General features: G+C 41.9%; 1 protein-coding gene across 4 annotated transcripts in view; it reads right to left on the bottom strand.

Annotated features, from left to right (window-relative positions):
- mki67 (marker of proliferation Ki-67) overlaps nucleotides 1–21,008 on the bottom strand; it is a 56,213-nt gene that overhangs the window by 7,611 nt on the left and 27,594 nt on the right. For all 4 annotated transcript variants that reach the window (XM_078564882.1, XM_078564879.1, XM_078564880.1 and 1 more), the window contains 5 exons: nucleotides 20,033–20,148; nucleotides 18,395–18,569; nucleotides 14,594–14,752; nucleotides 7,199–8,118; nucleotides 1,435–1,579 (listed from right to left, as the gene is read on the bottom strand). In XM_078564882.1, coding sequence (XP_078421008.1) covers nucleotides 1,435–1,579; nucleotides 7,199–8,118; nucleotides 14,594–14,752; nucleotides 18,395–18,569; nucleotides 20,033–20,148 — 1,515 coding nt within the window. The remainder of the gene's footprint in view (nucleotides 1–1,434; nucleotides 1,580–7,198; nucleotides 8,119–14,593; nucleotides 14,753–18,394; nucleotides 18,570–20,032; nucleotides 20,149–21,008) is intronic.

Raw genomic sequence — 21,008 nt, 5'->3', positions numbered from 1 at the left:
CTCCCCACCAGCTTCTCAGGGGCTATTAGGGATGGGCAATAAATGCTGGCCTAGCCAGTGATGCCCACATCCCAAAATAAAAATAAAAATTAAGACAATCCAATTTACAGATTATTCTTCCCAAAAATAAACAGTATGCAATAACTGTTCAAAACCAAATCAATTTGCTCTTCAACTGTGCTTACAGTGACGGATGTTGGCAATTATGAATTGAATTCACGCCTAGTATTAACTCTGGGTTGCATATGAATTCAAGTTCCAAAAGTAAATGGCCAATATCTAAGTCACTGCTTTGCACATTTCCACACCGTGGCTGGAATTTAACATGGAAGTCATGGCCCTGCCCGGCAGCTGGAAAGTCAGGGTTGAGAAAGCCTCCACCAGCTCAGGAATCCATAACACTATTTTGCAGGGCTAAGGCAATTAGTTACCTGAGGTCATGGATTCAACACCACACAAAGCAGGATGTCCAGCCTCCATGAGCTACCAGCCGGCTCAAGGGTCTGGAAGCTTTTTGGTCCCAGCAACGCCACTGGAAGCAATCCTAGACAAAGCCAGCGACGGAGATCAGTGAAGTTAAGTGCAGCAGGCTAGCCAGGGCAGGCCCTGGCAAGGAGGTTGGGTTTGGGGGTGGTGGTGGGGGGGGCGGGCAGCAGCAATCGAAATGCTAGTGGGCAGGGTCATCAAACTGGGGCAGCCCTTTTCACTTGCTCTTTGTGGAGCACAGGGTGCCCAAACAGGAGGGAACCCCACCCCCAGGCTGGCACATGATATGTGTGCCACCTACTGCTAGTAAAATACCAGTGATGCTGGGAACAGGCCCTTAGGACAGTCTACCTGACATCTACCTTACTGCTGGTAAAATACCTGTGGATGCAGGTAGGCGATTGGAACAGTGCCCACAGCCATCCCACCTGATCTTACGCCTCCACCCCCCACCTGCCAACCACCAGGGCAGGGTGATTGTGTAAATTTCCAGCCTTGGTCTTTAAGTCTGGCACGTTATGGAATCTAAATGAACTGAAGGTCCAGGTCTAAGAGAGTGACTACAGAGCGTGGTGAAATTAGCAGACCAACAGAATGCTGTTCATGGATGTGAAATAGATGCACTGGATCATAATACCTGGTCTAACTGTAGTAATGCATGAAAAGGAGATAACTATTCCAAGAAATTGAAGACAGAACTCTCGATATTGAAACTTGGGTTTGCTGATATTTTGGTTGTTGGCTACTATTTCTATCGGGAGAGAGGTCTTCACCCTTAAAAAAACATTCTTTATCTGCTAGATTTAGGAAAATTATTAGAAAAAGTTTAAAATCAGATTTCACTCCTAGAAATTCATTATAAGTATTACAAGTGAGTGACATGCTTAGGTAAATGGAAGATTTAGCCCAAATAATAACTGTTTAATAATTCAATTTTAAAAAACTTACCAGTTATTCCCCTCTCTGAAAAATCAACACGCTCATCCTCAGGAACCGTTTGTGAAGCTTCAGGCTGCTTAGGTCTTTGCATGCAATCTTGATTGGAAGATGGAGAGGTCACACTTTTGGCTTGAACTTGTCCCTTCCTAGTCACCTGATGCAGCAAAAAAGATACTTACTCACAAGATAGCTAAGCTGTACAGAACAAAAGTGTGCGCGAAAGTCTCCTGTTTCACATACCTAATTAACACTCCACTCAATTTTAACTTAAATGTAAAGAAACATCAGCTAGTTTAAGCATTTCAGCATAGTCAGAGGATCAACTGTTCATAAGCACCCATCTTGTCAGTCATTTTTAGTCCAATTTTAACTCCAACCAATATGGAGCTTGAAATTTTTTTTGAGGCAAACCCTAAACTAAAACAGAAACTGAACTGAGAAAGGAAAAGAACAAATAAACATAGAAAGAAAACTGACCCTCCCAGTATTTAAGGAAAATAAAAACAAACTAAGGCTTGGAAACCAAACCTTCTGGCAAACTGAGCCTATTTAAAAGGTAGAAAAGGACACCGATCAGTCCAAGCTGGGCAATAACAGTTGATGAGCCCACTGGTGCCATACAAACAAGTTGAAGACGACTGAAGAAGTCAGAGTCCAGATTCAGAAGCTGACAATAACTTGCTACAGCGATAACTTTGGTGGGTCTACACCAGCCAGACCGAGTTGAGCAGGTTCTGCAGAACTGTGCCATTTGTGAAGTCCATGCCTATGAAACTCGGGTTGGTTGTGTGCTGCTGTCGGCAGGGGGTCATGCTACTTCCGAGGAGAGGAGCTGAAGTTCTTCGTGGGGAAGGCAGAATTAAGGATTTTGTGACAGTATGGTCACCAAAATTCGAGTGGATTTGTAGGATTCGTCTTGGTTGTATCTGCCATTTAATGTGCAATTTATAGTTCATATTCAACCACAATTTGCCTATTAATTCATGTTTGACTCATGTTAACTCTGGATGCAGAGTACAAGATATATAGTATTTGGTGTTTGCTTTGTTGATGTGGAAAAATCTTGTGTTCATTCTTTTAGTAAATAAAAAATAAAAAAGGTTACTGGCCTCTACCAAGATCATAACACTATATTGTTTTTGTAGCATATGATGAAATGCCAGAAATCAAGTTGCCCAGTTACTATTAATGACCTTGAAATTGTGTTTGATAACGACATAAATTGGAGCAATTTCAAGGGCATGGGGCATAAACACGAGGTTTTGTTTCTGGAACAGAAAACTGAATTTTGGCCAAATTTCCACCCACCTTAATCATCATGCAGCAAAGTAGGCTTACAGGCTAAACTAGGTAAAGGGTAACACTTAAATGGATGTCCTTGAGTTCTTGAGACACCCCCATCTCTCTTTCCAGTATGCAAAGTGTGGCAGGTCACTTGGAACCAGCAGCTATACTTATTTTCCAACTGAGAAGGCACAGTAGCAAAGCTATATGTATAGCAAGGTTATTGGTACAGGTGCAACAGATAAGAGACTAAAGCTGCAGAGAACTGAATATGAAGTCAATGTCTTGCCATGGGATCTAGATAACGAATTAGAGAGGCAGAATCTGCACAAATCTTCTGTATTAGAATCCAATTTACACGCTGGTGTCATTTTCATAACACCACACTTCAAACTCTTGCAATGGGATAGCAGCAAAGTAGCAGGTGCAGGGCTGTAGTGACAGCCTACAGTGGCAGCTTGTAACACAGTCACATTTCACTAACTCAAAGCAACAGTGGAGTTTGGCAGTCCCAAATGATTGAGTAGACCTAGTTAGGGTCGCACTGCTCACCTCCGTAGCATGGACGAAGGGGCTATAAAAGGCACCCTAAACAATGCCAGTTTCACTAACTGGTGGCCAGTTTACCAAAGCAGACAGAAATCTCCCATAAGCTGTCAAAACAAAACAAAAAATACTTAAATATAGCAGCTTGGAATGAGGGAACACTCCAGGGGTCAACAGGTAGACCTGAAAAAGAAAGTGTGCTCAGCAGGGCACTAAGATGGTATAACACTGTTGCTCTCAGCTAAGCAGAAGCTGCCCTATCAGTCCCAGAGGCAGACATAGCATAGGGAATTATGCTTAATGGAACACTGCTCCTCAAGATGTATGTGTACCACCTGACCACTGCCAACGCATCGACTTCCAAGCAAACATAAAACTACACGGGTCCACCTTAGTTCCATACACTGACTACATGTTGGTCCACCAGGATGATGTCAAAAATGTTATCAGTCATGAGGTGAGCCAAGTATTAGATGGGCTAAAGGCTCAATCTTATAGAACAGGAGGCCATTTTGTTCAATACGCCCGTGCTGGCTTGATATTTGAATGAACTAACTCATTTAATCCTAATTTCAACTTTTTCCCATAATCCTGTCCTTAGAGTACACATCCAGTTGCCTTTTGAAATTATGGAATCTGAATCGACCATTTTTAGGTAGTGTGTTCTCATCTACCCTAAAGTTCTTTTGGCAATTATTTTAAATCTATGACCTCTGGTTACTGAACCATTTGCCAGAGGAAACCGTTTCTTCCTACCTGCTTTATTAAAACACCTCACTTTTGAATACCTCTATTAGGTCTTTCCTTATTTTCTTCATCTCTGAAGAAAAATGTAATCCCAGCTTCTTCAATCGCTCCACAAAACTAAACTTTTCATCCTTGGTACCAACTTAGTAATCCTCCTTCGTATCCTTGCCAAGGCCTCAACATCATACCTAAAGTTTGGTACCCAGTGTTGTACACAAAACTCCCACTGAAGCCTAAACAGCAATTTGTAGTAAGGGTGACTTCAGAGGACAAAAGCAACACCTCTACTTACAAAGTCATGTATCCCATAAGCTTTCATAACTGCCATATCAAATTGCTCAGCCACTTGCACTCCCAGGTCCCTCCGCTGTTGATTCCTCCCCCCACCACCCCCAAAACAGTGCCATTTAGATCAGTGGTTCTCAAGCTTTTTTTGAGAGAAGGATACCTTTTCAAATGGACTATAGTTATCACAGACATCCTCCATCTAAAACTATAATAAACTAATTTCTCATTTACATTTCTGAATGTAAGCTTCTTTAATGTCATGTTAAAAGGATTGCTGAAATTTTGCCAGAGCTGTCTGATACAGTGAACATTGATGTGATTGCTGATCTGAAAACTTCCATCTTCCCTTCAGCTGAAAGACAATCTTACAGATTCAACAACATGCCTGTTGAATACTTCACCACACAACACCTTCCTGTTCTTCCTCGTGTGAAATTGGGCTCAGTGGCTACTGTTGGGAACACTGACACGCTTTCAGGTGTAATCCTCTACTGCCTGCCTATACACTACAAAACGCTGAGTGTTTCAGGGATTTCTGTTGCTGTTTATCAATCTATCTCCACTAGAACATACTAACACGCCTGGTTGCAACACTTCTGCCATTGTGACACTGCCAATAAATGAGGTAACCAACGCATGTGCCCAACCTGCACCAGAGAGCAACAAGTCCCATTCACATGATTTTGCAGGCCTCTGTAAAGTCTCTACAGACCCTCAGGGGTCTCCAGGTCACAGTTTGAGAACTATGATCTAGATTATACTGCTTTCTCATTCTGTTTCCCCCAAAAGTGCATTATTTCACACTTGCATGCTTTAAATTGCCTTTGCCATGTGTCTACTCATGTCACCAGTCCATGTCTTCCTCTAGTCTGTTTCTATCCTATTTGTTATATTGCCAAGTTTTGTTTCGCCAGCATGGCTTGAAATTCAGATCATTTATATGCCAAAGGAAATTGGCCTAATGTTCCTGGGTGGACCTTACTGCGTATTTTCATCATGCAAAGAAAACATCTGTTCACCATTGCCCTCTGCCTCTAACCCTTGACCAGTTACATACCCAAGTTATCACTGCCCCTTTAATCCCACGTGCTTCCATTTTCCGAATGGGTCTGTTATTTGGTATTTTATCAAAATTCAATACGTATACATCTTCTGTACAACAATCATCAACCCTCAATTACTTCAAATAGCTCAAAATCAGGTTAGTTAGGCACAATTTGCCTTTAACAAATCCATGCTGACTGTTCTTTATTAACATACATTTCTCCAAGTGTGAATTAATGATGCTCTCTACAATGTTCTCTAGTAGTTCCTTCCACTGATATTAGGCTGGCTGGCTTGTAGTTATCAGGTTTATTCTGCTTCTCTATTTTGAATAGGGCTGTAAACACTTGCAATTCTCCAATACTCTGGCATCACTTCCATATCCAAGGAGGATTGAAATATTGTCAGAGCTTTTTATGTCATACTCTAATTTTCCTCAGCAACCTAGGGTGCATTCCATTTTGACTAGGTGACTTATTAACATTTGAGTGATGCCAACACTTTTAGTACCTCCTATTGTTTTTTTTATCCTAACCAATATATATTCCCACCTCCCTCTACTGCAACATTAACTTCATCCTCTTTTGTGAGGTCAAATGCAAACTACTCATTCCATATCTGCCATATCCTCTGCCTCCATAACATTTCCTTGCTCATCTCTAATCAACCCCACTATTTCTTTAAAATTATCCTTTTAAATGTTGAAAAAGGATTTTTGGGTTCCCTTTTATGTGACCTGCCAATTTTCTTTGCCTTTCTTATTTTTCCCCCTAATTAGCTCCGTGCACTCCATTCTGCTTGGTTTTCTACTGTATTTGGTATTTTTCAAAAACTCCTTTCTTCTGTTTTAACAACCATTCTTTTTGAATTCCAGGTGACTCTAGCTTTGGAGACCCAATTTTTCCTCAAGCAAATATCCATACAGTTCCATTTTGAAGACGGTGAGGAAAACTCACCCTGCCAGTTTAAAACTCCAGCCCTTGCAGCCCAAAACTAAGGTCTCTGAAGAACCTGTTCAAAACTTCATGTGCCACGTAATAGCATCAAAAGGCACATGCTGCATGCAGTGAATAAACTCGCCTACCTAGGAAGCAGCAAGCCACATGATGTACTCCTAAAGGATGAGGTGAACCACAGGTTGCTTATGGCTAAGAGTGTTATTGGAAAGCTTTGAAAGATAATGGGAGCAAAAGGGCATTAAACTGAAAATATAATTACTGCCTTGTAAGCCTCAAGTTAAGTATGAAATCTCTGGACTACTTAGCCACTACATCAGAAATCTTTCTTCCCATCTAAGTGAAAACGAATATGAAAATTTAATGGTGGCAAGGGCACTGATGTTCTGAGAGGAAATATGGCAGGAATAATGTGGGCTGGTCACCTGGTTTGAATGACTGATACTAAGTATCCAATGATGGTATTTCTACAGTGAACTGAAGCTAGGTAAGCACTTTTGTGGGGTCAGTTCAAAATATTAGGATTGCCTAAAGGCAAATACAAAAACTTTTACTGATGTATAGGAACATGGTATTTCTGACAGGATAACGTGGGAAAAGATGATTCACAATGGCACGACAAAGCTCAAAGCAACCCATAGCCAACTAGCTAAAGGAAACAGAGCTCAAAGGAAATAAAGGAACAATCAGCCCCCAGGTCAAACTGACATCAAATGTCCTGCGTGGGAAAACAATCCTCACGAAAATTGGTGATTGTAAAGTCATGAGGACTTACAAGTTATATTAAATTAGAAATGAATCATAGGCCATTATCAATTAAAATGGACATACCAATAACTGAGTATGCTTTCACAGATATCATTTGAGTCCAGTTCTACTACCATGTTAAAACTTAAGGTTTTATTTACCTGAACATCTGATGGCAAACATGAATTTCCACCAGTTTCTTGGGGAGGGTTTTTTGTTGTCAATAGCTGTTCATTGTGCTGTTTTACAATCTGGCTCAATTTATTTTCAGATGTTTCCATTGTCTGTGTATCACTATATATCTTCTCAAGTGGCGTAGATGGTCTATTTGTTTCCTCTTCACTTGTACTTGTTTTTGACATTTGTTGCAGCTTGAAATCTGAACTCTCTTCTGTTTTTATAGCAGTTGAAAACATTTCACTCAAACCACTATAGTCACAGCTTTCCGCCTCCTTTCCTGGGTGAAACAAATTTTTAATTCCAACATAACTAACCTCAGGAGATTCTGCTTTTTGTTTAGGTTCTGCCATGAGCATACGTAGTCCAGTAAAATATTCCACTGGCTTTTCCTTTACTCTGGGCGTTTTCATGATTCTTTTTATACCAACCATATCTTCCACTGGCTTGCCGTTTACTTTAGGCGTCTTCATGATTCTTTTTACACCAACCATATCTTCCACTGGCTTGCCTTTTACTTTAGGCGTCTTCATGATTCTTTTTACACCAACCATATCTTCTACCGGCTTGCCTTTTACTTTAGGCGTCTTCATGATTCTTTTTACACCAACCATATCTTCTACCGGCTTGCCTTTTACTCTGGGCGTCTTCATGATTCTTTTTACACCAGCCATGTCTTCCACTGGCTTGCCTTTAACTTTAGGGGTCTTCATGATTCTTTTTACAACAACCATATCTTCCACTGGCTTGCCTTTTACTTTTGGTACTTCGGGTACACTTTCACAAAGATCATTTAAACTAGAAGAGAAATCAGCTCTACATCTCAGTAACCGTGAAACTGAATTGTTGCATTTTCTACTACTTCTTGTACCAGGGGTAGTTAGTGGCGAGACAGTCATTACACCTAAAAGAAAAAGCAATACAGACATCTTAAAATGTGAAGTATCTTCAATACTGAAAAAACCCTCTACAACATTGCATTTGTGCAATCGGTCATCACTACTTACTGGACACATTCAAAGTAATATATTAATAAATTATCTGTGCATACTTCCTGCCAGGTTTTTCTGTCGTTAACGTTCACATTTACGATTTAAAATATCAATGCTGTCCTGGCCAGCCTCCCACCTTGCATCCTACATAAACTTGAGCTCATCCAAACCTCTGCTGCTCATATCCTAACTCCCACCAATTCCTGTTCACCCATCACCCATTCTTGTTGATCTACATTGACTCAGAGTCCAATACCACTTAGTTTTTAAAATTCTCACCATCAGTTTCAAATCCCTCCATGTCATGGCTCATCCTATCATGCCAGCCTTATAACCCTCCAAATTCTTTTGCACTCTTCTACTTCTGGCCTCTTGTGCATCACCCATTTTAATCACTCTGCTATTGGCAGCAGTGCCTCCGGCTGTCTAGGCCTAAAACTCCGGGATTTCCTCCCATAACTCCTCAGTCTCTCTCTGCCCATGCAATATGCTCCTTAAATCAAGCTGCTGGTCACTGGCCTACTATCTCATGTGACTCAGTGTTAAATTTTATTTGATAGTCCTCTTGTGAAGCACATTAGGATTTTTACCATATTAAAGGTGCTATTTAAATTATGAACATGTGCTTATATCAAATATTGATCGTTAATTCACTGGCAAGAAACAGGAATTGAACTTTTAAAAAGCTTTTTTTCTTGATACAGGCTAAAGTGACTTCAACCTTCAATTTCAAGATGGCCACTAATTTATATTACTATATACATTCCGCATTCCAACCTATGGAAAGGAGACGCAAGTCTGCAAAACGCACCAAGGACAATGACTGCGCCCCCACAACTCCAGGGGCTATGAAAGACTTTCTTTCCTGCTGTATTGACAAGATAGCTATGGAAATCACCTACAGTATTCAACAGCTGAAGATGAACCATTCAAAGGTTAATTGCTCAGAAAAAATACCTTAGTTTTTAAAATAGCTCTCCAGACGAGCTAATCAATTTATAATTAAAATAACAATTATCGTTCAAATTACTGGGAGTTGGACAGAGAAGTCATGTGATGAGCCAAACTCTGTTTAAGCATGTGTTTTTCAGCAGAACAGGACTAGTAGTTGAGCCTCTATCTCTCTCTCCATCCACTTGGCAAGTTTGGACCCTATTTACTAATTTGATCGTGTATCAATTTGCAGTAGACAGAGATTTTTAAAAAGAAAACCAGAATGCAGCTGAGGAAACTTGGAGTACAGACTTGGGAGTTTGGTGAGTGGCGGAGTTTAAAGTGGTAATTTTGTTCTTAAATTTTGCTCTTAAAATCTAATCTAGTCTGTAATTAGCAGCAACTGGAAAGTACTTTATAAGCAGGCTAAGTTCTTTTCTTCCTGCAGCTTAACAGAGTAAACTCACTATCTGCTGTGAAAGCTAACTGATTGAATCTGGTTAACGTAGCTCCAGTTCAGTTGGCTATATATACAGGCCTTTAGTGCAGCTAAGGTAAACAGAATGCAGCTGAGGAAACTGAGTGCAAATTTCGGGCAGAATTTTCCCCCCGTTGGGGGGGAGTTGATGGGTGGGCGCGTGCGGACACGCTTCCAATCGGCGCCATTTTACGTGGGCGGGCCAATTAAGGCCCGCCCAGTGTGACATCCACAGGGAAGCACTACGCGCTCCCTGTGCAGGGGGATGCCTAAAATCGAGAGTGCGCACGTGCACAAAAGAGCACACTCGTCTCCCTGAGGCTAAGTGCTGCCTCAGGGAGATCGCCTCTACTTTCCAAAATATTAAAAATAGAAAAAGAAAAATTCCCTTACATTTCCCCTCATGTGACAATGTCACATGAGTTGGGATATGTTCATAATTTCCAAACAACTTTATTAAAATATTTAAAACCCTACATGAAATCTCATCCCGTCTGTGAATGAGGTTTCATGTTTTTTCTAGTTGCCACTGGGGCTCCTGGTCTGCCCGCCAACCTTAAGGTTGGACGGGCAGGTCCACTAATTACTTTAATTGATCTGTCAATGGCCTCAAATGGTCATTGGCAGGTCGGCGGGCACAAAGCTGATTTTGCTGCACCCCAGCTTTCCTGAAAATTTAAATGGGGCGCAGTGACGTTGAGAGTTCCACCCGACATCACCGCGCTTCATTTTACGTATCAGCGAACGGGCCCCACCCCTGCTCGCCGACAGTAAAATCCTGCCCTTGGAGTTTGGCAAAGGAGGCGGTGGGGTGAAGGAGGTGTTAGTTTCCTTTTTCTATCTTTCTCACCCTGTAGGAATTAGTTCTTATTCTACTACAGGGAAAGGAGCTGGCTGTTTGCTGAGTGTCTGCTAAGTGGGTAAGTTCTATTCTATCCCTAAGGTTTAAAATAGTACACAAATTGGTGAAAAAGTTAATAAAAATATATTAAAAAAGCAACATAAGTGAATAATATAATTAAGCAATTAATTAAAACACATTAAGGATGGTAGGACAGGTGATATGACAAGGTTGCAGCATGTGGGACCCCTGGATAGCCTTGCGATCCAGGGAAAATACATCTGCAGTAAGCGTTTGCAGCCCGAGGAACTTCGGCTCAGCCATTGACCTGGAGGTTGAGTTGCAGACTCTGCAACACATCAGGGAGGAGAAAAGTTACCTGGATGCTTTGAACCAGGAGGCAGTCGCATCACTTAGGATAGGGTCTTCTGATTTGGTCAGTGGTCAGGGACAGGAGGGTGTGACTGTGAGTGAGGCAGGTAAGGTGATCCAGAGGGCAGGAGTGCGAGCCTCTGCAATTATCCAATAGGTTTGAGGTTCTCTTAGCTTATTTGGAATGAGAGCAGTGGCTGCAGGGTGGATGAGAAAACTGACCATGACACTGTGGTAGAGGAAGCCAGCCAAGTGGGGGAGCAAAAAGGAATGTAGTGGTAGTAGGGGACAGTATAGTGAGGGAGATTAACACTATTCTCTGCAGCAAAGAGAGAGAATCCAGACAGCTGTGTTGCCTGCCCGGTGCCAGGGTTCAGGACACCTGCTCAGGGCTAGAGAGCAACTTGCAGTGGGAGTGGGGAGGATCCAGTTGTCATAGTCCATGTAGGGCCAACAACATAGGTAGAGCTAAGAAAGGCATTCTGCAAAGGGAGTATGAGGAGCTAGATACTAAATTGAAAATCAAAACCTCAAACCTATAATCTCAGAATTATTACCTGAGCCATGTGCAAATTGGCACAGAGTAGGTAAAATTATAGATATGAACATATAACTCAAAGACTGGTATGGGAGAAGTGATTTCTGGTTTGTGGGGCACTGGCACCAATTCTGGGGAAAGTGGATGCTATACCATTGGGATGGTCTACACCTGAACTGTGCTAGGACCAGTGTTCTTGCGACCGCATAACTACAGAAGTAGAGAGGGTTTTAAACTAAATAGTGGGGGCAAGGGATCAAATGCGGCAAGATGTATATCAAAAGAGTAGAGACATGATAAGAGAGGAAAATAGGAATATGGGAAATGAGGGTTACAGAATGGCACCAAGGGACAGAGAGAAAAAAACCTAAGAATGCACCAAGGATTAAGACTAGATGTTACAAAGATAACAAAAAGACTAAACTAAAGGCTCTGTATCTCAATGCAAGTTGATAGTGCACATTGAAGTAAATAAATATGATCTGATAGCCATTATGGAGAAGTGGCTACAGGATGACAAAGATTAGGTCCTGAATATTGAGGGGTATATGACATTCAAGAAGAATAGGAAGCTAGGTACAGGTAGAGAGGTAGCACTGTTGATCAAGGATGACATGAGTGCAATAACTAGAGATGGCCTTGGTTCAGGAAATCAGCATGTAGAAACGGTTTGGGAGAAAATGAAGAAAAGTAGAGAAAAAAAGACACTAGTGGTAGTGGTGTACAGGCCTCCTAACAGTAACCACAATATAGGATAAAGTATACAAGAAGAAATATTGGGTTTTTGTGATAAAAGGGGCAGCAATAAGCATGGGTGACTTTAATCTACTTATAAACTGGAAAATTCAGATTGGTAGTGGTAGCCTGGATGAGGAGTTCATAGAACATTTGAGAATTTCTTAGAGCAGCACATTCTGGAATCAACCAGGGAGTAGGTTATATTAGACTTGGTATTGTGTAATGTGACAGGATTAATTAACGACCTCAGGATAAAGGCACCCCTAGGTAGCAGTGACCACAATATTATTAATTTTACATCCAATTTGAAAGGGAGAAGAGTGGGTCTAAGACTAGTATTTTAAACTTAAATATGGGTAACTACGTGGGCATGAAAGCTGAGCTAGCTTAAGTGAACTGGGATACAAGGCTAGGATGTTCTCATGCATGAGTCACAAAAAGTTACAATGCAGGTACAGCAAGTAATTAAGAAGGCTAATGGAATGTTTCTTTTATTACGAGAGAAATTGAACATAAAAGTAAGGATGTTATGCCTCAGTTATACAGGGCATTGCCGAGACCACATCTCGAATAGTGTGTGCAGTTTTGGTCTCCTTATCTAAGGAAGGAAGTAAACGCAGTTCAGAGGAGGTTTACTATATTGATATCTGGAATGAATGGGCTGTGTTATGAGGAAAGGTTGGGCAGACTTGGTTTGTTTCCACTGGAGTTTAGAAGAGTGATGCGTGACTTGATTAAAGTGTATAAGATGCTGAACGGACTTGAGTAGGTGGACATGGAAAGGATGTTTCCTCTTGTGGGTGAGCCCAGAACTAGGGGACACTGTTTTAAAATTAGGGGTTCCCTATAGGACAGAGATTAAGAGAACTATTTTCTCTCAGAGGACTGTATGACTTTGGCATGCTGCCTCAGAAAATGGTGGAAGTGGGGGGTCACTGAATATCTTTAAAGTAGAGGTAGATTGATTCCCTTGCCTAACAAGAATCTAAAGTTATCAGGGGTAGAACTCGGAACACAAACAGATCAGCCATGATGTTATTGAATGGCGGAGCAGGCTCAAGGAGCCGAAAGGCCTACTTCTGCTCCTATTTCTTATGGTCCTAAAGACTTAATTCCATAACAGTGTTGTCAGAGGGGCAGAAATACCGACTACAGCTTTGAACTGCCTTGGTCTTGGAAACAAGATTATTGGATTCTACATACAGTCAGAGGAAACAGCAAGCCACAAACTGTGAACTTCTTTTATTTCTTACAGACTTTAATTTGGCCAATCTACCCTCACTTACTCTGTAATCGATATTTGTGTGTGAGCTTCGAGTGTGTGATTGTGTGTATGTATCACTTAAATAGGTTTAAATATAAATAAACTAATCTCTTTCTTTGTTAAACTTTCTTTGAAAACCTGTCTGACTAGTTCTTTGTAATCACAGCATGTAAACAGTTAAGTACACACTAAAACTGAGAAGGGATACCCTTAGCCAAAACTAAAAACCTGTTGCAGTCAACTGTGGGGGGAAAAGAGGGGAGTCCTTCGACTCACCTGATCATAAAATGCAGGTATTGTTTGTAAACTGGTTAAACTGAAATTAAATCCCCACCTGTGCAGGACAGTTGCACTACAGCACCACCTCTGGCAGGAAGGTGTAATTAGTTACATTATAAATCTATGACTTTGAAATGACGATAGGATTATATAAGAGCACCATTTTAAACTCTCAACATTAAAGACCACGCTTGATCGTGACTCCATGTGCAATACTATGAGATTGCCTTATCTTAAAAAGAGCTTACATAAACCACAATAGTATCTCTGTAGGCATTTTGTCTGTCATGACTAGTTATTTTTGATGGAATCTTTGCAATCTGTCTTTACTTGCTTTACATTTCCATTTTATTCCTTCAAAAGCTGCATGGCACAGTGGTTCACAATACCAATAGCTTTTCTTTATCACCCTGTCCCTAAACAGCCATCCTGTACCCTTTCCCATACCTACAAGGCCTGTACCTCTACGTTCCCCTTTGTTCATTATGCCTGACGTAGGTTTTTAAGTTGTCCACTCACGCCCCAGCTCCTCTAACTAACTAGGTTTTACCTAGCTCTGTGCCTCAAGCTGATCCCACTATCCTGTTTCTACCTCACTGACCCTTCACACTTTAGTCACAATCTAAGCCACCTCATCCTGCCCAGCATCCTCTTATTCTTCAGTTTCAAAGTTCTAAGATGTGACAACATCTTTAAAGCACTTAATGTACATAAAATAAAAACACAGCAAGTGCTTTATAAAGTTTGTACAATGATTTCCAAGCAATGCGGTAAAGATGGTGGGAAAGTGAAGCAGTTTGAGCTGGGGAAAGGCAATAAAAGCAAGCAGGTATGACAAATGCAGGAAAGATGGGGATGCTATGAAGGGACAGTATATAGACTGGGGCAGCAATAAGGGTAGAGAGCCATCCTCTTAATATAGTCGTAAATTGTATTGCACTAACCAGTTTCTTCAGGCGTTTTGATAATGGAGTCTTCAAATGACTTCTGGGCTACAGGATTGGCCAGAGCAGTTTGAGAATTATCAACAATGTTCGAAGTGCAGCGTACTGGGTATGCACTATCATTTTCATTTGTAGGAGTGCTGAACATTTCAGCTATACCTATATTAAAATAATAAAAGTACAAGTAGCATAAATATAATATTTTGTCAAATACAGCAGCAACTTTGAAAAGGGATATATACAGTAGAAGTCTCCGAACCGAAAGATTTCCTTCATGCTCATTTGAATTCCTCTTCTAGACTACATAATGGTTGCCAATATAGAGGAAAAAAATTGGTTGTAAAAATTTTCAGTTTGATGAAATGCATTACAAATACAAATTATCTTTTTTTTCCACTAAGAAAAGCTTTTCATTCTAAATTAATCTAGTTATCTTACTGGTCCAGATAACGTATAGTTCTTAATGCTGCAGTCCATCTGGTGTAGGTACACACAAAATGCTGTTTGTTCCTTTACTGTCGTTGGGTCGTGTGGTATCGTTCCAAGGCAGGATAGCATTTGGCTTAGAGGGGAACTTGCAGGTGTTCATGTTCCCATGTGCCCTCTGCCCTTGTCCTTCTAGGTTGGTAGAGATTGTCAGTTTGGAAGGTTCTCTTGTAAGAGGTTTGACAAGTTGCTGCAGTGCATGCAGTATACAGTACACACTGCTGCCAGTGCATGTCGGCGGAGGAAGGATTGTTTAAGATGGTGGATGGGGTGCCGGTCAAGCGGGCTGCTTTGTCTTGGATGGTGTTGAGAGTGAGTATTTGGAGCTACACTCATCCAGGCAAGAGGAGAATATTCCATCACACTCCTAACTTGTACCATTTTTGGTGGAAAGGTTTTGAGGAGTCAGGAAGTGAGTTATTTGCCACAGAATTTCCAGCCTCTGACCTGTTCTTGTAGTCACAGTATTTATAAGGGTGGTATGGCAAGGGTGGGGGGGGGGGGGGGGGGGGGAGAGAGTTTCTCTTGTTGGGGGTGGTCACTGCATGGCACTTATTTGGCACGAATGTTACTTGCCGCTCATCCAGCCAAGCCCAAATATTCTTCAGGTTTTATAGCATATGGACACCAACTGCCCCAGCATCTAAGGAATCAAGCATGGTACTAGGCACTGTACATCCCTACTTCTGAATTTATAATGGAAGGAAGGTCATTCATGAACAGCTCAAAATAATTGGGCCTGCAGCAATGTCCTGGGACTGAGATTATTGGACTCCAATAACCACAACCATAACTTGAGTATCATTAAAAAAAAAAGACCTGGTATCAAAGCTTTTCATCTTGTACTCATCAGGACAGCTGGCAAGAAATTATAAACAGTATCAGGGGGAACAACAATTTATATAACAGGTGAAGAGAGTGCTAATTTGTTGGCAAGTGGACTGATTCGTGGAGGCACTGCCATGGGCCATAGTTGACTTGCCTGGCTTGAATGTGAACAAAGCTGGGCAATTAATTGTCCCATGCTGCATTCTCCATGGCAACGCCTCTACCAGAATCCACTCACCAACTAATCAGCACTCCCTTCTCATGCAGTAGAAATTGTTATTCCCCCGTTACTATTGGTAATTTCTTGTGTGCTATCCTGATGAGTGCAAGGCAAAAAAGCTTTGATAGCGTCTCTCTTTCCAGCAATACTCAAGTTCTGTACTACCAAGTGACTAACCACAATCATCGTCCTTTGTGCTAGATATGACTTCAATCAGTGCAAAGTTACCCCCCCACCTCCATTTCCCACAGATTTAAATTTTGCTTGGGCTCCTCCATGCCACACTCAGCCAAATGCTGCCTTGATGTCAAGGGCAGTCACTCTCACCTCACCTCTTGAATTCAGCTCTTTTGTCCATGCTTGGATTACTGTAGCCTTAGCTGAATGAGGTCAGGGACCAAGTGGCCCTGGCGGAACTCAAACTGAGCAGTGAGCAAGTTAGTGCTTAATAGCACTATTGACAACATCTCCCACCACTTTGCTGATGATCGAGTAGACTAGTGGGGCTGACCACGTTGGATTTGTCCTGCTTTTTGTGGACAGGACATAACTGGGTAATTTTCCACATTGCTGGGTAGATGCCAGTGCTGGAGCTGTACTGGAACAGTTTAGTTAAAGGCGTGACTAGTTCTGGAGCACAAGTCTTTAGGACTACAGCTGGGATGTTGGCAGGGCTTGTAGTCCTTGCTGTATCCAGTGCCTTCAGCCATTTCTTGATATCACTTAGAGAATTGAATTGGCTGAAGATAGGCATTGGAGATGTTGGGGTCCTCAGGAAGAGTCAGAGATGGGTCATCCGCTTGGCATTTCTGGCTGAAGATGGTTACAAATGTTTCAGCCTTATCTTTCACGCTGGCGTGCTGGGCTCCTCCATTACAGAGAATGGGAATATTTGTGGACCCTCCTTCCTCTCGTTAGTTTTTTAAATTAGGCACCACCATTCACAACTGGAGGTGGCAGGACTAGAGTGTTTTGATTTGATCAGTTGCATATATGATCATTTTGCTCTGTGCATTGCACTCTGCTTCTGCTGTTTTCTTAGGCATGCCTGGTGTGCTTCTGCATTCCTCACTGAGCCAGGGTTGATCATTTGGCTTGATGGTAGTAGTAAAGTGAGGGACATACTGGGCCATGAGGCTACAGATTGTGGTCGAATACAATTCTGTTGCTGATGGCCCACAGTACCTCATGGATGCCCACTGGACTACAACCTTACCTGCAATCTGATGGGTCTGGACAGCCATTTAAAATTATGCTCACCATTTTTCATATGCTTACTAATATAGTTTAGTCAGCTATCTACATTAAAATCCATCCACCAAATCATTACCGATAATTGGTTGAAGTCCCTCTAATAAAAGTCAATTTCCCTTTGAATCATTACTTGCCCACATACCTTTCCACAATCGGCAACCTTATCCACCATTCTGACTGCATATTCACAATACTGTAAAACTGACTGTCAGTAACAGCAATGGGAGATTGGAACACCAACATTTTCCCTCCAAGTGCCACTACAGCTATATCTACCTCAGGATGATTAAGAGGCTCAGGCAGAAGGGAGTTACTTGTGAAACATAGAGCAAGTGAGCAGTAGCCAAAGTAGAGAGTGGTAAATGAGGAAGATGCTGCTTACTAGCGAATTAGAGAGATGCTAGCCCTTAGCTAAAGGGTCTTAATGCAAAAATCACTCTGGTCTTTCCTCTGAAAGGATGAGGTAAATATAGAAAACATATGTGGACCGAGAACCTAATACCCATCCTGTTGTTCATGAGGGAACTCTGGGTAGAACTGCAGTAGAGGCCATAGTAGAAGTTACAGCTCCACTGATTACATGGTCAAGCTTAGGAGTCCACCAGCAAAAATTATAAAGATGTATAGTGATGCAATGGTCAGCACAAAAAAAAAGCAAAATGGCTACAAAATAAGCTATTTCTATTTAAAATATCTGCTGGGTCCTTTACATAAACTTTGCCTTTTCTTAATCATTAGCAATACTAGAAGCCCACTTTATCTTGAGTGCAATTGACTCACAGAAGATAGGAGTTGGAAATGGGATGTACATCACCACATCAGTACAATTATAAACACCATGTCAGAACACTAGCACAAAATTGGGTAAAACTGAAAAATTCAACCCATCACATTTGGTGAAACTGGACTTTAATGACCTCACTTCCACATCAAGTTTAAGCTGATCAACAGAATAGAAATTTCAAAAAACTCAGAATATGAAAAAAACTAGTACCTCAAGCAGTCTAATTTACCTGTAAAGCTTTCTTCCATTTCATGGTCTTTACGTTTCAGTGAAACAGGTCTTATGGCCTGTGGGGCCTGTCTAGTTGGCTTAATGGTAGTAGCTTGTGACTTGCCAATGACTATTGTTGCTGGGGAAGACGCATGGCCAGTACTAAAGTGACCTTTCACTGAACGAACAGGTGTCTGTTGAAACAAAATTTTAGATAACGTAAATGGAACAAACAGAAAACAAAGAATCAAAGTTTAGATGCTGAGACCTAAACTAGTTTTTCTACAATTGAGACCAACGGTGGAATCATTCCAGATTTGCACGAAGTACAGTAGTGGATGTGAAGAAAAGATATTTTATCTGCTGGCCACAATGCGAGTTTTCACACCATATTGCCCCCTTCCTCCTCATTCATTATGCAGTCATGGGAAACACACCTGATTGCTGGCGGCTGACCTCAGGTTTGCACGCCACACCATTACCTCGCTGCTTCCTCATGCTGGGCACCATATTTAAACTGCAGCCACGCGCAGAGTTGTCAAATGGTTGCAACCCAGGACTCTCCAGTGAAGACATGGCCCCAAAAGCCAAGAAGAGTGCAGGCCCCCAATTCAGTGGTGCATCCCTAGGATGCATTCTGGAGACCATGGAGGCCCGCCGCGATGTCCTCTATCCTCACTCTGGTCGTCAGATGGCCATCAGTTTCACCACTCCGCTTGGGAGGTGGTGGCACATGTCAGTGCCAACATTGCACACAAGAGATCAGCCATCCAGTGCATAAAAAAGATAAATAATCTCATCAGTGCCCCCAGGGTAAAGCAACCATCTCATCAATCTCAACTCACCCACTCACAAGCCCATCACACATTCACAGGCATCTCGCTCACTGCCAACTCAAGGGACATCACCACTCACATTCTCATGCACACCCTCACATCTTTATCTGGCCACATCTCCTCTGGAGACTGCCTCCTCAGCCCTCAGCATCTTGATGCCATATGCACAGATCAACATATGCCCCCACACACATCCAGGGATATACCTCTTCCCCAGTATAGCCCTTGCCCTGCAGCCTCTTACCTTGCCTGAGGCCACTTCTCCCCCTTCTCCAAGCAAGCCCTAGCCCTACAGCCTTTGAAAAGTCACCCCCACCTTATGGCTGGTCTGGTAGGTAGAGACTTGCCTGTGAGCCACCCCCTTAAAGTGATGTTTTGCTGCCTGTAAAGCCTGGCGCTGTTGATGGCGAGTGCTACCCGTCACTTATGTACAGTTGTGAAACACGTTGGCCTGGTGGCTGGATGATCCAGCAAGGGGTATGATTCCAAACAGCAGGGCTTATAATGAGATGAAGTATTGAAATTACGTTACCGACATGCGGCGGAGGGAAACATGACCCGTCATTGATGGGCGGAGCAGGCGATCGCAACCTGGTTTCATGACAACATAAAACCGACTTTTGGCCTTCTCGCCATATTGTCCGCTCATGCCTGCCACCAACAAGACCAGATGATTCCGGTTTGCCGTTAGTTTGAAATATACTGTACAATCATTTTAATAAGGAACTTTACAAATTGATTCAGCGCTATGAAATGCAGTCTTACATGAAAAGATCATATTGAATTATCATTTCCCATTACAATGTTAAATAAACTTTTACCACTTCCGAAGATATATTCTTTGTCCGTTTTTGAACCACAGCAGATTTCTTCCTAGCACATCGCAACTGAGGTCTTGCCACTCCTTCCTTCACTATCTGTGCCCACGACTTTGTCACTAAAATCAAATTGCATATATTCAATTTAAAATAATCAGGTAAATTCAAATCTTCTGCTAGTTTACCTATCTTAGGTCAAACATGTTTCATTCTATGAAGTAGGTTCAATTTCCAGATAATAACCAGATATTACTTCCATTCTATTGCCCAAATCGCTTGGAAATTTTGCCTTTTGGAAAATGTGTTATTTTGCTTATAATCTACTTAGCTCTGTGCCATGCAAAAGCAAACTATATAATAAAAACAACCATACTGAGTTGGAAGGGAAATGTGCGATAGAGGGAAAAGCGCTTTGTGTGCAAATGCCCTATTTCTTTCATTGAAACATGCTGCCCCATGTTAAAGTCACTGTTCATACATTGAGGAAAGGATGAATCTGGAGCCAGTCTTTTCCTTAATCCAGGTTTATTCACAAAACAGAGTACAGGCACAGACGCCCTTGTTTCACCCCTACACCTGGTGTAAGCTGGTTTTTATACACAGAATAATTCCCTAATCTCTCCCCAATTGGTGGCAGCTGCTCTCAATTACAAACTAAAGCATGCAATCCATTGTAGCATGATTCCAACATTTTTAAAATTCATCCACAGGATGTGAACTTCTCTGACAGGGCCAGCATTTATTGCCCATCCCTAGTTGCCCTCAAGGAGGTGGTGTCGAGTTGCCTTCTTGAATCACCATAGTCCATATGGTGTAGGTAAAACCCACAGAGGCAGGGAGTTCCAGGATTTTGACCCAGCACCAGTGAAGGAACAGTGATATATTTCCAAGTCAGGATGGTGAGTGACTTGGAGAGGAACTTCCAGGTAGTGGCATTCCCATCTATCTGCTGCCAGTATCCTTCTAGATGATAGTGGTC

Source organism: Cetorhinus maximus, chromosome 20 (genome assembly GCF_964194155.1).
Source record: "Cetorhinus maximus chromosome 20, sCetMax3.hap1.1, whole genome shotgun sequence".
Lineage (NCBI taxonomy): Eukaryota > Metazoa > Chordata > Chondrichthyes > Lamniformes > Cetorhinidae > Cetorhinus > Cetorhinus maximus.
The sequence above is the reverse complement of the archived record's forward strand: the minus strand, read 5'-3'. Positions and strand labels throughout refer to the sequence as shown.